General features: G+C 37.4%; 1 protein-coding gene across 2 annotated transcripts in view; it reads right to left on the reverse strand.

Annotated features, from left to right (window-relative positions):
• The window catches only part of CEP85L (centrosomal protein 85 like), a 128,817-nt gene that overhangs the window by 10,741 nt on the left and 102,037 nt on the right, over nt 1–16,039 (reverse strand). For both annotated transcript variants that reach the window (XM_055135900.1, XM_055135899.1), the window contains exons 11-12: nt 7,539–7,646; nt 4,351–4,582 (exon numbers count right to left, since the gene is read on the reverse strand). In XM_055135900.1, coding sequence (XP_054991875.1) covers nt 4,351–4,582; nt 7,539–7,646 — 340 coding nt within the window. The remainder of the gene's footprint in view (nt 1–4,350; nt 4,583–7,538; nt 7,647–16,039) is intronic.

Genomic DNA, 16,039 nt, shown 5'->3' on the forward strand with positions numbered 1-16,039 from the left:
AATGGAACTATATTAAACTAAGAAGCTTCTGCACCGCAAAAAGATAGTGACCAGAATACAAAGGCAATCTACAGAATGGGAAAAGATATTCACCCAATACCCATCTGGATATATAAGGCACTGGTTGAACTTTACAAGAAGAAAACATCTAACCCCATCAGAAAATGGGGCAAAGAAATGAACAGAAACTTTCTCAAGGAAGAAATATGAATGGCTAAAAGGCACATGAAAAAATGCTCTTCATCACTAATCATCAGGGAGATGCAGATCAAAACAACTATGAGATACCACCTCACGCCACAGAGACTGGCTCACATCCAAAAGAATAAAAACAACCGCTGTTGGCGTGGATGTGGGGAGAAAGGGACCCTCCTACACTGCTGGTGGGAATGCCTACTGGTTCAGCCCTTTTGGAAAACAATATGGTCTTTCTCAAAAAATTAGAAATTGAGCTCCCATTTGGCCCAGCAATACCACTTCTGGGACTGTATCCCGGAGAGGCAAAAAAGTACAGTCGAAATGACATCTGCACCTGTATGTTCATCGAGGCACTGTTTACAACAGCCAGAATCTGGAAAAAACCCGAATGCCTGAGAACAGATGACTGGATAAAGTAACTTGGTACGTCTACACAATGGAATATTATGCAGCTGTCAGAAAGGATGAAGTCATGAGCTTTGCAAGTGGATCAATATGGAAAGTATCAAGCTAACTGAAATGAGTCAGAAAGAAAGAGACACACATAGAAAAATTGCACTCACCTGCGGAATATAAAACAACAGAATGGGAGACTAACACCCAAGAATAGTAGCAATAAGTACCAGGAGATTTGCTCCATGGCTTAGAAGCCAGCCTCACATGCTAGGGGAAAAGGCAGCTCAGATAGAGAAGGGAACACCAACTAAAGTGTAGTGGAGGATACACTCAGGATGGGAGAGGCGGGTTGAAAGCAGACTATAGATTGAACACGATAGCCACCCAGTACCTCCATTGCAAACCACAACACCCAAAAGGAGAGACAGAACAAAAAGGAATGCCCTGTCACGGGGGGGGGGGGCAGATGAGGGGGTGGGAGGGACCTTGGAGCCATCGGTGGAGGAAAATGGATACTGGTGGAGGGATGGGTACTCAAATATTGTATGACTGTAACACAAGCATGAAACTCTGTAACTGTACCCTCACGGTGACTCATTAATTAAAAAAAAAAATCAGGGCTGGAGTGATAGTAGTGAGTAGTGCTCTTTTCTTGCATGTAGGTTTGATCCCTGACATCCCACATGGTCACTCAAACACAGCTAGGAGTAATTCCTGATTGCAGAGCCAGGAGTGGCCCCTGAGCATAAGTAGGTGTGGCTCCAAAATAAAACCAAACCAAAAATATCTGAAAATCACTTGTATAATGGTGGAAGGGGGATTAACTTAAATTTTTATAAGCTGCAATGTATGAATTGAGACTGAATCAACGAGTTTTTATAATTTACCCTAATTATTTATAGCTCAACAGAGGTACACCAAAATAAATCTTTCCTTATAGATTCCATTGGACTGAGTAGCTGATTAGAGGCATAAAGCCAAATAACATATGATATAAAAATCATTAACTGAACGCTTGTTATGATGCATGTACTACTTTAGAAGTCGAGGTAAGCAAAATTCTGGACATAATTGCTTATTCTTAGTGACTTACACAAGTAATGTTTTGCTTCATGAACAAGCAAGCAGAAGGAGTGATTATAAATGACCTCTGACTATTCATTAATGGCACAAGGAAGAAACCAACTAGAGTAAACTTTAGAGAGAACAGGTGGAGAAAAAGCAAGCACAAGTTAGGAGAGAGGAGACTGATAAAGAAGTAGCCAAGAGCAGCAGGTAGACCACCCAATGTCTACCTCTAGGAAGTCTAAGTATTGTGGAGTCAGGAGTCATGGTCACTCTGGCACAATGTAAATGAACTGGGATAAAAAGAGAGTGAGGAGGTTGACAGACAGAACAACCCAGAACAACCGATCCAGCTGATTGAGAATTTGAATTTAGGCTACGTTATTATGGAGATGTGATGGCAGGAATAAATGCTGGGAGTTTTTAGGAAAGAACTGACAGATCTGATTTGAGTAGAGTGTAGAAGAGTGAGCATGGGATACATATAGATGAAGGAATAGTAAGGAAGAGGATAAAATGTAGTTTGGGTGATAGCTGGATAGTGGTGTTATTCACAGCGATGATCAGGTATAGGGAAGAAAAAAATGTAGGTTTATTAAGGATCTATTGAGTCTATGATGCTTATAAATCAGATGATTCTAATATTCAGTATGTATAATCATGAGTACCAAAAGACAATCTAAGGCAGGATTAGCTATAAATGCTTAAATGGATCAAATGTACTACAATAACAGAAAACAAGTATGTGGATAGGATTCAGTAAAGCAAAAGATAAACAACAAACAGAAAAAAACAAAATATTCCTGGAGAATACCAAGTGACAGAGAATTCCACAAAACATGAAGACTGAGCAGTCATAAAGGCATAAAAAGCAGAACCCAGAGAACAATGTCATGGAAACCATGGCAGCAGAGTTTTAAGGGTGGGGCATAGACACTAACAGATAATTGGTGCACTGAAAAGGATTCAAAACAGTCCACTTTTTTTATGTGTATGTGTTTTGTGTGTTTTAATGGCTGTAGATAAAAACCAGGTACCCTACATGGCAACTGCTCTACCATTGAGCCACATCTCTGGCTAGAATCTACTGATTTTTGATAAATTAGCTGGTTGTTTAAATTTTCACACTGGCAACCTGCAAGGTAAGAATTATGGGGCTAAACTTTAAATACTTGAATGAGTAAACACTAGGTGGTGAATCTACTTTTACTTTAATTAGGATTGATCTCTAATCTTGTTACCAGAACAATTAAATATTATAGAAAATACTATACAGAAAGGTTACAAAATATTGAAGAAATTTTCAGTTCTAAAATGGGAAAAGGTAAGTGTTCCTGTATGAACCTTTATTTCTTACTCCAAAAGATCACTGGTAACATGGCAAAATTTTCCTATTCCCTCTTTAACAATAGAGTCAAATACCAGCTCTGTCATGGAGTGTTCACACCTCCTTCCCAGGTATATTTAGTTGTCCATTTTCTTTTTCTCCCAGGCTTACTGTTTTACATTCATCAAATTATTTGTATAAAACTCTAATAATTTAGTTAATATGAGAGAGAAGGGTATTTTCAATTTATCTGAATTTTTAGCATATTGCCTGAACCAGAGAAGGCATATGACAAATGTTTCCTGAGCAGGTCAATATATTTCAAGTGTATTCTACATTCTCACACTGAGATATGTGTATAATATACAAATATTATGAAGGGAGGAGACTGTTGACATTTCTGAGCACAGCTGCATGCTTAATTTGGCAGGCATTACACCTTTTGATTATGAATATTACCTTGTTTGTCCAATAAACTTGTACAATAGTAGAATCATTCTGATGAAACTAGAAACAAAACTAGTCCTCAGTCCAGCACATAGTAACCATACTATTAGATAAGTATTTAATATAACATGATGGTTGGTAAACTGTGTGGATGGTCAAACTCAAACCAAACCCTCCTGAAGGTACATTTATTCTGTATTAAAAAAGAGATCAACACTTCAATATTGTGAGAATTAAAAAAAAAACAAATAGATGAGTACTGTTGCAGAAGTACAGCAGAGGGAAGGACTCTAAGTAAGGTATTCCTGCAATAGCTCTCTCAAGTATTTGTGGAGGAAGGTAGAACTGAGGCAGAATAGGTGGAGTCACATTGAAAGGAACAAATGAGCAGATAACTGAGACAAGGATGCTGCATCTGTACTCAGTGGTTTTCAATCACCAGCCCACAGATTAAAATATGTGCTTATGTCACTAACACTAAGCAGTTGTCAGAGAACATATCCTGCATATGGAAGGGAATGAGTATTTTTCCTCAAATATTTCACCAATGGACAGAGAGCTGGATCACTGATTTATACAGATAAGTAAACATAACTAACACTTTTAATAATCAGTAAAGCACACTGAACTACCACTCTAGTCACCAGTTCAGCAAAGAAACATCTGCTAGCCCACCCACAGACAGATTTAAAAGCACTGTGTCGAGGTGGTCCATCAGCTATTATCACCTCTCCACCATTCTGTAAGTATAATGAGGCATGATCTAGCAATGATGTACTAACAAATATTCATGGATCTTCATATTGATTCAGAGATATAAATCTCAGTGGACAAGGACATAGTCAGAAGTGCCCAATTCATGCATATAGGTTTCTGACTGCTAAACTATACAGTAAGGGCAGGTCATGTTCACTTACATCTGATTCCCAGTAATAATGAGAGATTAGGTTCCTTGCCCTGAGCGCGCTGGTTAAGAATACTGCACAAAGCTTTCAAGTCAAACAAACAATAGGTCATTTCCTTGAAGAGCTGATCAATCACATCCAAATCAAACAAGGGTCTTTTAGAAGGCAATGTCTGCTGCCTGGATTGGTCGGCAGCCTGGTCCTGATCCAGGAAAAAGCATGTTTCTTCTGTTTGTCTTTGGTTCTAAATGGATAAACAAAAATTAGGTTGTTAGGATGATTACTCAAAAGGTTAACATCTCCCAAATATATAAGCAAAACTCTAGTCAGATGTGTACACTACCAAACTTTTCTACACTCACATGTATAGGACTGCACTGTAGTACTGTCGTCCAGTCACATTGTTCATTGATTTGCTCAAGCAGGCACCAGTAATCTCTCCATTATGAGACCTGTTACTGTTTTTGGCATATCGAATACGGGTAGCTTGCCAGGCTCTGCCGTGTGAACGGGATACTCTCAGTAGCTTGCCGGGCTCTCTGAGAGAGACGGAGGAATCGAACCCGGGTCGGCCGCATGCAAGGCAAACACCCTACCTCCTGTGCTATCACTCGAGTCCACACTCACATAGTAGACAAAGTAAATAAAAAATACAAAGAGTTCCTCTGCATCACCTATGCCCTCCCTACAGCAAACCTCAAAGAGGAAACAGAAACCCAGACAATCTCCTTTCCAGCGGTCTCTAATGCTCTCACATAAGAGCATGTTGGTCATGGATATATTTTTCTGTAAGACCTATGAAAAGAACAAAAAGAACTACAAAATATCTTTAAACCTCATTCTGTAGCTATACTCAGTGACAAGCAATAAAGTTAATTATTATTTAATACTGGCAAGAACCAAAATTTTCAGTGAAAGGGAAAAAGAAATACAAGCATAAAATCAAAGAAGAAAATTTGTACCCCAAGATCTTTGAACTGAATTGAACTCAATTATTCATTTGAATTGGAATTACCAGTAGAACTCATGATGACTACACTTATAAAAGAAGAAAAAAGCTGGATCAACTTTTTTACTGAAAGCCTCCTTTGCAGCTATGAAGCCTGTCATCATTCCACATGAGCAGTGGGGTCCCAGTAGCACTGCTGTTCATGAACTCAGTGCCATAGCAGTGTTCAGTATCCTAAACACTGAAACAGAGTGTGTCTAAACAACAAAACTAAAATAAGTAAGCCCTCCTAAGCATTGAGAATAAGTGTGTGAGCATGTCAATCATGTGTACCAGTGACCTGTGAGTACCTCAGCCAAGAATGCTATGTGATCCTTTTCAACTGCAACACAGCAAGCAAAAAACAAAGGAAAAGGGAAGCAGAGGGAAAGGAGAGCTGTTCTCATTTTGTGAGGAGCTGGCTCCCCCCCAGACTGCTGCTGCTCATTATTGAAAGTTACAAAGTAAAGGTAACATTCCATAAGATTCACTTTCCTGTTGGAATTGTATATCAGACAAAATCAATTTGAGTTGATGACAAAAAGATTTTAATGGATGAAAGCAACAAATGTAAAGTAATGATTGAAACTGGAAAATATAACATTCTTTTAATCATCTGATGATTCAGACAATGATCACTAAGTAGATGCTAAAATTATGAAAAAAGGTTACTGGTAAACTGCTCATTTAAAAAGTATTAAAAGTTGGAGATGGAGCGATAGGACAGTGGGTAGGGCATTTGCCTTGCATGTGGCCGACCCGGGTTCAATTCCCAGCACCCCTTATGGTCCCCCAAGCACTGACAGTAATTCCTGAGTGCAGAGCCAGGAGGAACCCCTGTGAATCGTCGGGTGTGATCCAAAAAGAAAAAAAAAGTAATAAAAGTGTCAGTCCAGACTTTCTTACTTTCTGTAGAGGTAATGAGGTAATAACATTACAATGGAAAGAATCAGTCTGTCACCATATTAACCAAAGAAATTAGGATATATCCCTTACCTGAAATAAGCTAAATATAATTTGATCATTATCAAATTACCAAATTATATTTGATGGGCTTAAAAGAAACGGAGGTAAAGAACAAGATAAAGGACAGCATGAGAAAGCAATTAGATGAGTCTAGCCAGACAATCTACAAATCTGTAAGACAATTAAGCCCATTTTCATTAACAAGTCAACATCAAGAAAGAGGAAAGGGATGTTAAATTTAGGTCAAAATGAAATGTAATTCATGGCCCTTGTTAATGTTGCTCTCAAAAGTCATTACACAAAATGTTGGTGAGACAGTTGAGAAGTCTTTTTTTGAGGGAAGTGTTAGGTGGAGGGGAATTTCTTGATTCACACCCAGAAGTGCTCAGGATTCATTACTGGTGGTGCGGGGGACATATGTTGCACTGAACCTGGATCCTCCTACGTGCAAAGCACATGCTAGAGTCCATAGATCTATCTGGCCCATAAGTGGGGAAACCATAATATAGACTAGGCACTACGGAACATCAAATAATTACTATTATTGGTATTACCTATATTTTTTGTGTGCATACATACCAATAACTAATTAGCAATAATATATATACTATTCTTGTTGATAAACAAGACAGTTGTATAAAGAAAAGTGTCCCAAATTTCATAATGCAGTCTTACATATTCTGAGGTAAAATGTGAGAACAATGAAACAACTGAATTAAATTAAAAGTTCTGAGGGTGAGTTTGGGATATAGCACAGAAGCAAAGGACTTGCCTTGTACAGGGCTTTGGGTTCAAGCCCAGATACAACAAAAGAAGGAAAAGACAAGAAAAAAGATAGATTTTTTTCTATGTCTTTAAATGTAAGTATTTTTCATCTTTTAAGTAAATGAAGAAAGTGTCATATATTCCAATGATTAAAAGTCAATACTTCCTTAAAGATTTTCAAGGGCAATTTTAAAAATTAGTCAATTTATGTCTCAGGTGATGACTTTGGGATATAATCTCTATATAACATGACTTTGCTTCCATAACTAAGTCTGTGAAACTATATTTTAAGACATAAGAAATATAAGTTTGTACTTTTTATATTATATTTTCATTAAGAAACCTAATGGATTTAATAGACACATCAACATCAAACATTCAATAGAAACATATTCTGATAATATGTACAAAATAGCAATTGTTTGAACTTAAATAGATTTAAATTGAATTATCCTTTGAAAGAAATTTAAATTTCACTCACATCAAGTAATGTTTTTGTTAATCTCTGGAGGTTTTTTTCTTTCTTTTCCAGTTCTTCCACCATCTTTTGAGTGGTTGATCTTTCTTTAGAAAGTTTCTCTTGCAAAGACTAGAATAAAGAAAATTAGAGAGCAAAGCATGTTATTGCTTAAAGTAAAATGCAATTGGGTAGGTAATCAGAACAGGAAAAAGTTGCATCTTTTATCTCCCTCAGCTTCTGAGAACATGAAACTTTTACTTCTAACTCAACCTGTATTACTTCTAGGGGAATGGTTCCAAAGAGATAACAGAACAAAACCAACCCTCCTTTACTGAGAATGTTCTTAATCTCAGTAAAATATGTGAAACTTAAAGCTGCTTTTAAATACTATATTACAAACCTTACTGTACCATTTGATTATATATGTGTGTATACATATACATATGAGTGTATTAAAATATTATATAACAAATTCTTAATATTTTATGATTAATAAGATAGATAACAGGATCATAAAGCCATCTTTACTATGCACGTAGTGGGGGGGAGAAGGGAGCTCCCAAGTGGTGTTCAGAGGGGCCAAGGGCCATCCCAGTGAATCTAAGAACCATTGGATAGTTGAATATTAGGGCCTAAGTATACAGTGCTGCTTGAGCCCTGTGGTGCTATAGGGCTTCTAGGGTCATACCCAGTGCTGAGAGGGGAACATATTACATTGACTGGATCCAAGGTATGTCTCAAAAAGCATGTATTCAATAGAAGAAAGTGTTTACAGATATGTTTATCTTAAAATGATCAAATGCTAACGCAACTTTTAGATTAATAAGTTTAGGTCTGAACACTATACCTGGCTATAATTTTTCACCTAAAGACCTAAATTACTTCTCTAACTCAAACTACATGAGAAAGAATGTTTTATAGGGAATATAGAAAAGAAAAATTTCTACTAAGCTTACAATGGAATTACTAAAATTAGCAACTTAAATTTTAAAATGTCTATAATTTCTTCTTAATTTACAGCTGAATTTTAAAAATATTCTAGTAAGCATGTTTAATTTTTGGTGCACATATCCAGAAATGCTTCTCTTCTTTTGTCCCATATAGAAATAGCTACAATAAAGCATGAAGTGCCTTTGCTAACACATTCTACATTCTCCACAACCCCAATTTAAGAAATACTATAAATAAAATTTATATTAGCAGTTCTACTAAAATCATACACACACATGCACACATAACATTCAGGAGTTTCATAAAGATTATCTTTGTTAAATAAAAATTATAGTCAAATACTATGTATTGTAAAATTACATCAATGAACAAAGCCACTGACACTCTAAGCTTCAAAAGAGAAAAAACAAAGAAACACAGTAAACCTACACGATACTGTTTATTTGAATAAGAAATGTGATATAAAGACAAATAAGAGCATTTGTAAAGGGAAGGGTATTGAAATCTCAAGTGAGATCTATAAGAGCTCACAAAAATGTTAACATTTGAACAAAGGCTTAAAGGAGTGAAAGACTGTTCCACAGATATTAAGAGAGTGTATTTCAATCAGTACAAAGGTTCTGAGGCAGATGGTGCCTTCTGCATTTGATAAGGAAAAAAGAAAGGCAGAGGGCTGAAAATAGAAGGAAATGAAATCAGAAAGTTGGTGTGGGAAACAGATTGTGTAAGGCCCCATGAGTGTGAAACAGTAATTTTTGCTGTGCAAAAACTTGAGGAACCACTGAAGTGTCTGTGAAGAAAATTAATGCGCTATGGCTTTAACGGGATCACTCAGGCTGACAACAACAGTCCTTGGGTATGCAAGACTAGAGGGGGAAAAATGACCTGGATGAAGAACACAGAAGAATGGGCCAGATTCTAAATATATTTTGTTTTATGTTTTGTTTTTTCTTTGGGTCACACCTAGTGGTGTGACTGACTTAGTTCTGTGTTCAGAGATCACTCCTGGCAGTGCTGGGTAGGGGGACAACAATCATACATGGTGTCAGTAATTGAACTGGTCAGCTGTATGCAACTCAAGCCCCTTAAACCCTATACTATATCGCTCTAGCCCCAAGGATTTTATGTAACATTTTAAAAGTGATTTTCTACAAAATGTGAAGAGGAGTTAGAAAAAAAATTAAGTATTTTCCATTGAGTAAAAGGGCAGAGAGATTTGTAAATCATCATCAACATCATCAAATCATCATCCCGTTGATCGTCAATTTTCTCAAGCAGTCTCAGTAATGTCTCCATTCATCCTAGCCCTGAGATTGTAGCAGCCTCTCTTTACTCATCCTTCCCAACGGTGGCACACTAGATGCTCTTTCAGGGTTAGGGAAATGAGACCCATCATTGTTACTGGTTTTGGCATATGAATATGCCACAGGGAGCTGACAGGCTCTCCCATGTGGGCAGGAAACTCTCGGCGGCTTGCCAGGTTCTCGGAGAGGGAGAACTTGGCTATAAGATGTCTTCTGGGAGCTTGGTTTTATAGTCTCTGGATGTTGGCCACTGATGGGATTACATGGCACCAGAGGGCAGTTTCTGGGTGTGACCACCTAGCTACTGGAAAATGGGGGATCTGGGCGGAAGAGGCCGAGTCCTGATCTGAGCAGGCTTGGCGATCTCAGCCTCGGGTCCCGCACACCTGGGTTCCTCTGCTGGTTCCTTCATGCATGAGGCTTCTCTGAACTAGTGGAGAGGGGCCTTGAGCATGGCTGTGGCTGGGTTTGTAATTAATAGAGATAAAAAATATAAATGATGTAGGAAATGCCATTATATTGTACTTGGTGTGGGGGCAATAAGAAAATCCAGTTTGAGGCTGGAAGATAGTTCAGGTGTTGGGACATATGCCTAGCATGCATCCAACCTGGGTTCAATTCCTGACACTAGATGGTCCCCCAGATGGTTCCAGATGCAGTTCTGGAGGCCCTCACCAACACTGTAGTGGCCCAGGTATCCCCTGAACTACTGGGTCAGAGCAGTATCTCATCAATTTTTGCTGTGAACCACCAGCCTAGTTGGCTCCAAATTGCCAGTAGGATCCTCTCTGACTTCTGGAGTATCACCTTGGAGGCATCCCTCCCTCATCCATCACTAAAATAAGCTCCCAGAGACTCAGCTCTGGAACTGTTACAACTATGTTAAGCTGTGATGCTGAGTAGGCGACTGGATATACAAGTTGTAACTTGAGGGGTAAACTTTGAACTACATATAAAAATTAGAGAGAAGTGAGCACACTCTAGAAGCCATGATTCTTAGCCATGTCACGAAGAGTATGAGAGATGAATTCTAAGAAACTGCTGTTTTTTAAATGTACATTTATATTTTCAAAATAAACTGCTGGCAGCGCATGCATGGGATGTATGTGATCTAAAGGGCTGACACCAGAGAGAAGATATTCTTACCCCACCACCTGCTTAGACCACTGAACTGGAGTGAAGGCAACTTCGGGGAATGGATGTGCTCCATAAAGTCAAAGAAATATGAGGGATACCTGGTCTTAAAGGATTTTTTCCCAGGTTGCCTTGATGCCCACTACCAAGGAGGGACCAGTAACTGTCCTCCGATGGGTTTGAGCTAGTCTTGACTTTATAAAATTCACCTTAAATTTAGTGCTAGTGGGTCCTCATTGTGTCTGCCTGTTCCAAAACTTTAAGGATCACAAATGAAACTAAATTCATCTCTAAAATACAAAAGTCAATTAAATTAGTCTGTGAACCTGCCTCTACCTTCATTCTATTATCATTTATGCTGAAGGGCTTAAGTGTATTGTGTCTAATTAAGTCAAACAAACAATAACAAGGAAAGAACTTTAAAAGAAAGTTCATCTAAAATATTTTTGATAGAAATTTTATTGTACATATTTCAATTATCTAGAAACAAAGCATATACAAATTATTTTACATTTATTACTGAGAACACTTATAGTTTTATATTATATTGCTATAAACACACTATTTTGCAATACTGCATACTTAAGATAGTGGTAACTAGAATGCATCAATAAAAGAAATGCTTTGAATATAGCATTTATATTTATTTAATATTTAATATAACTTAATATTTCCAATAACCTTAAAATTTTAATATTTTAAATATTAAAATAAAAAATAATATTTTCAATAGCCTTTAAAAAAACCTAGAAGGAAAATTTACCTCCCACATTAAGAAACTCCTTTAAGACCAGCACAGGTGGCTGTTTTATCTAATGCAAAGAACCCACACAAAGAATAAAGAAAATGAAGAAGCCAAGAAATATGCTCCAAATGAAAAATTAAGGAAACGTCAGAAGAACACCTTTATGAAGACAAATAATTTGCATGACAAAAATAATACCATAATATGCTCAGTGAATAATTTCCCAATATTTGAATAAATTGAAAAAGAAAAAAAGATAGACTATAAAATTTAAATTATGAATTAATTTTATGAGAAGATAAAATATACAAATCTTCAGGTAGACTTACATAGAAAAAGAAAACAAAAAATTAAAGTGAAAGTTGATGTCACAAAAATACAAAGAATCACAAACACATTGCTATAATTTTATGCCAACTAGGTAACTTTTTTTGGGGGGGGTCACACCCAGCAATGCACAGGGGTTACTCCTGGCTCATGCACTCAGGAATTACTCCTTGTGTTGCTCGGGGGGCCATATGGGATGCTGGGAATCAAACCTGGGTTGGCCGTATGCATGGCAAATGCCCTACCCACTATGCTATCACTCCAGCCCCCAATTAGGTAACTAAAAAACATTGACTTCTTGTTTACTATTTTTGGCATATCGAATATGCCATGGGTAGCTTGCCAGGCTCTGCTGTGTGAGCTACTCATGGTAGCTTGCCAGGCTCTCTAAGTGGGACAGAGGAATTGAACCTGGGTTGGCCACGTGCAAGGCAAATGCACTACCCGCTGTGCTATCGCTCCAGTCCAAATTCCTATACAACCTATCAAAATTGATTCAAGAAGTATAAAATCTGAACAAATGATTAATGACATCAATAATAAAAAACATCACAACAAGCAAAATATTCAGGACTATAAATGTTCACAGGGAATTCTATCACACATTTAAGAATACCAATCCTCCTCATATACTTGTGAAACAATGAAGAATAGGGAATGCTTCCATACTTATTTTATGATACTAGTTTTATCCTACCAATTTCAAAGAGTCTTCACAAGAAAGTAAAAATGTATCGAACAATACCATGATAAACATAGATGCAAAACCTCTAAGCAAAGCATTAAACAAACAAAAATTCAACAATATATTAGGTCTGTTCTCCTTAGCATATAAGGTGTAGCACCAAAACAAAAACAGCCCCCCAAACCCAAAAGTACACTAGATAAATTGTAGGATAACATTGGTTTGTCCTTCCTGCCTTGCCACAGGGAGCTAAGGTTTATTGAGTTACTCCCATCAGAGTAATCCCACTCCTCTGTGTTTATTTGTAAACTCTTTGTTTGTGCTCTGCTTCCCCAACCAGTTAATGACATGTATCTCCTAATCAGACACTGTTAACTTGTAAATATTGCTTTTCTCTTCTCCTTAAGTCCTTTGCATAGTTATTTCAGAGTAATGTCCTTTTTGTAGACACAGGAAGACAGTTAACGCTATGCTTTTGCAACTGGAGAGTTAACTGACTCCAAATAATATTCACTCATGGGCATCTATTCTCTCAACTTAAGCCTCAGTTGACCTTACTTCCTAGCACTCCAAAGCAGTGTCCCGATGAGGGACTAGGTGGACCCAGGGCAAGCTGTGAGCTACCCTGGCATCGAAATGATGACCCAAGGCAAGCTGTGAGCTACCCTGGCACCAAAGTGTCAGCATGATCATCAATAAAGTCTGTCATGATCCAAAAAGTAACATCTAGATTTGGACCCTGCTAGGGTTAGGAAAGACTAATCTGGCCTGACACTGTAGTCTGAGATCTATAGCGAGATGTCCCTAAGAGATCCACCCTACAAGATTAATGTATCTCTTACTGTGCCCAGACTGTCTGTCAATGTTGTCACTGTCATCCTGTTGTTTATCAATTTGCTCGAGCGGGCACAAGTAACATCTCCATTGTGAGACTTGTTGTTACTGTTTTTGGCATATCAAATATTCCACGGGTAGCTTGCCAGGCTCTGCCATGCAGGCAGGATACTCTTGGTAGCTTGCCGGGCCCTCTGAGAGGGACAGAGGAATTGAACCCGGGTCGGCCGCATGCAAGGCAAATGCCTTACCCGCTGCGCTATCACTCCAGCTCGTGCCTATATAAAATAACTAATATTAAGAAGTAGAATTAAGATGTTAATTACAATGTTAATTAAGTTATTGGACTAAGGAAAGGAAAAAACCCCAAGATGGTATTTTGCCCTTGAGCCTGATCAGCAATCAGAAAAAGCTTTCATATGTTGATTGTGCTACCCAACCTGGGTGTGTGGTTGCTACCCTAATGCGGGAATTGGAATTGGTGAGAGACTAGTGAGAGACCAAGACTGAAAGTGGAGAAAGATGAGCAAGGGGCACAGGAAGAGACAGGAATGGGAATTTAGTGAGATTGGAACAGGAGAGTGGGGAAAACGGAATGAATGGTAAATGATCATCAACCATCTGGGCCCTCGTTTCCTCCTTCGTCTGCCCATGGCATTGGCCATTCAGGATGGGGAAGTGGCAGGAGACCACAGAACACAGGTGGCAAGAGAGAGCCATGGGGTTTCCTAGTCCTTTCGTGATTACACAATAAATCATTACTTGATCATTGATATAATACAGAAAAGACATCTGACACATACAAAAATAAACTCAAATGGGTGCCAGAGAGATAGAAGAGCAGACAGGGAGCTTGCCTGTCCAGGACCAACCTGAGTTTAATTCCCACTATAGTCCCCAACTATAGTCCCCCAAGCACCACCAGGAGTGATCCCTGAGTGCAGAGCCAGAGTAAACCCTGAGCACCACCAGGTGTGCACCTACCTGCTGCCAAAATTAAACCCAAAAAACAGAAAAAGAACTTAAATGTACTCAAGACATGAACATAATACCTGAAGTCACAAAGTCCCTAGAAGAAAGCACAAGGAATTAACTCAACATCAGTCTTGACAAAGATTGGATGTGGGTGCCAGAGTAAAATTTAAGTGTGGCAAAATCAAGAAACTAAAAAGAATTAATAATACAAATTATCAAAGTAATAAAAAGTTAACCTACTAACTGGAAGAAAATATTTGCAAATCCTATCTCCACTAAGAAGTTACTGGGGAAAAAATTATTTTATACAACTCTGTAGCAAAGCAGCAATAACAAAACAAAAACAAAACAAACCACCCCATGAATCTGACTTTAAAAATTGGCAAAGGACCTAAATATATATTTTTCTAAAGAAGATATTTAGACATGAATATTACTCAGCCACAAAAAGGAAATCATGCCAACTGCAACAACATGGATGAATCCTGAAAATACTATCTAGTCACTTCTGACTCTATGGAAAAACAAAGAACAAGCAATCCATAATGATAGCAAATTTTTTTAATAATAAATCCACATTGATAGTTAAAATTTAATTTATGCTAAAAATATTTTCCTAGCCTTAATTATACAGTACTCTGTGTTATTTTGTCATATAAAGGAGTATGAAGAAATTAAAATATTCTATACATATTTCAGGAAGCTAATAGCATATGGTAAGAATTCTAATCTACAAATGAATAAGGCTGGGCATTCTTTGTGTGAGCATCTTGAGAAAAATTAGGCAACTTTCAAGTGGAGAAAAATTAGGCAACTTTCAAAAGTTAGCAATTAAACCTTGCATATGTGAAATTTGATGCCTAGCACAACACACACACACATACATACACACACATACATACACACATAAATATGTTCACAAGAGAATGGAATTTCTCTATACTGATATAAAATTGTTCAATAAATTTACTAATAAATTATAAGCCAAAGCAACAAAAATTTCCAATCCACTGTTATTTTACGAATTCTTTGTATGCTTTCAATTGGCCTATCTTTTTATTTTAAAAGAGAGGCTTTCTTTTTCAGGTTTTTACTCTAATATTCATCACAGGTCATCAAATGATAAACCTTAATTTAAAAAAAGTGATTAATTAAGACACTTTAACAAGTAACAGTAAGTCAAAAGTAGTTCCATTTTTCTGCTTCAAAAGATCAATAAAATTATTACTGTATTTTCTGTGTTCAAGTTGTTGGAAATATATGCAACACATTAATCTGACTTCTACTGTTTAAATAAAAGAATGTTTACGCAAGCATTTTCAAAGCAAAAAGCAGGATATCATATAATTATAAATTCTTCTATTAATCCTTAAATCATTAATATGTGGTTATAATATACTGAAATGTTTCTAAAACACTTTGCTGACATGTAAGAGCAAATTGCATTAAGATATCTCACAGGGGCTGGAGAGAGAGCTCAATATGCATAGTACATGCATTGCATGTAGGATGCCCAGGTTTGATACTTGGCACTGGGTAGTTTCCCAAACACTCTGGAAGTGACCTC

The sequence above is a fragment of the Sorex araneus genome, chromosome 4 (assembly GCF_027595985.1).
Source record: "Sorex araneus isolate mSorAra2 chromosome 4, mSorAra2.pri, whole genome shotgun sequence".
Lineage (NCBI taxonomy): Eukaryota > Metazoa > Chordata > Mammalia > Eulipotyphla > Soricidae > Sorex > Sorex araneus.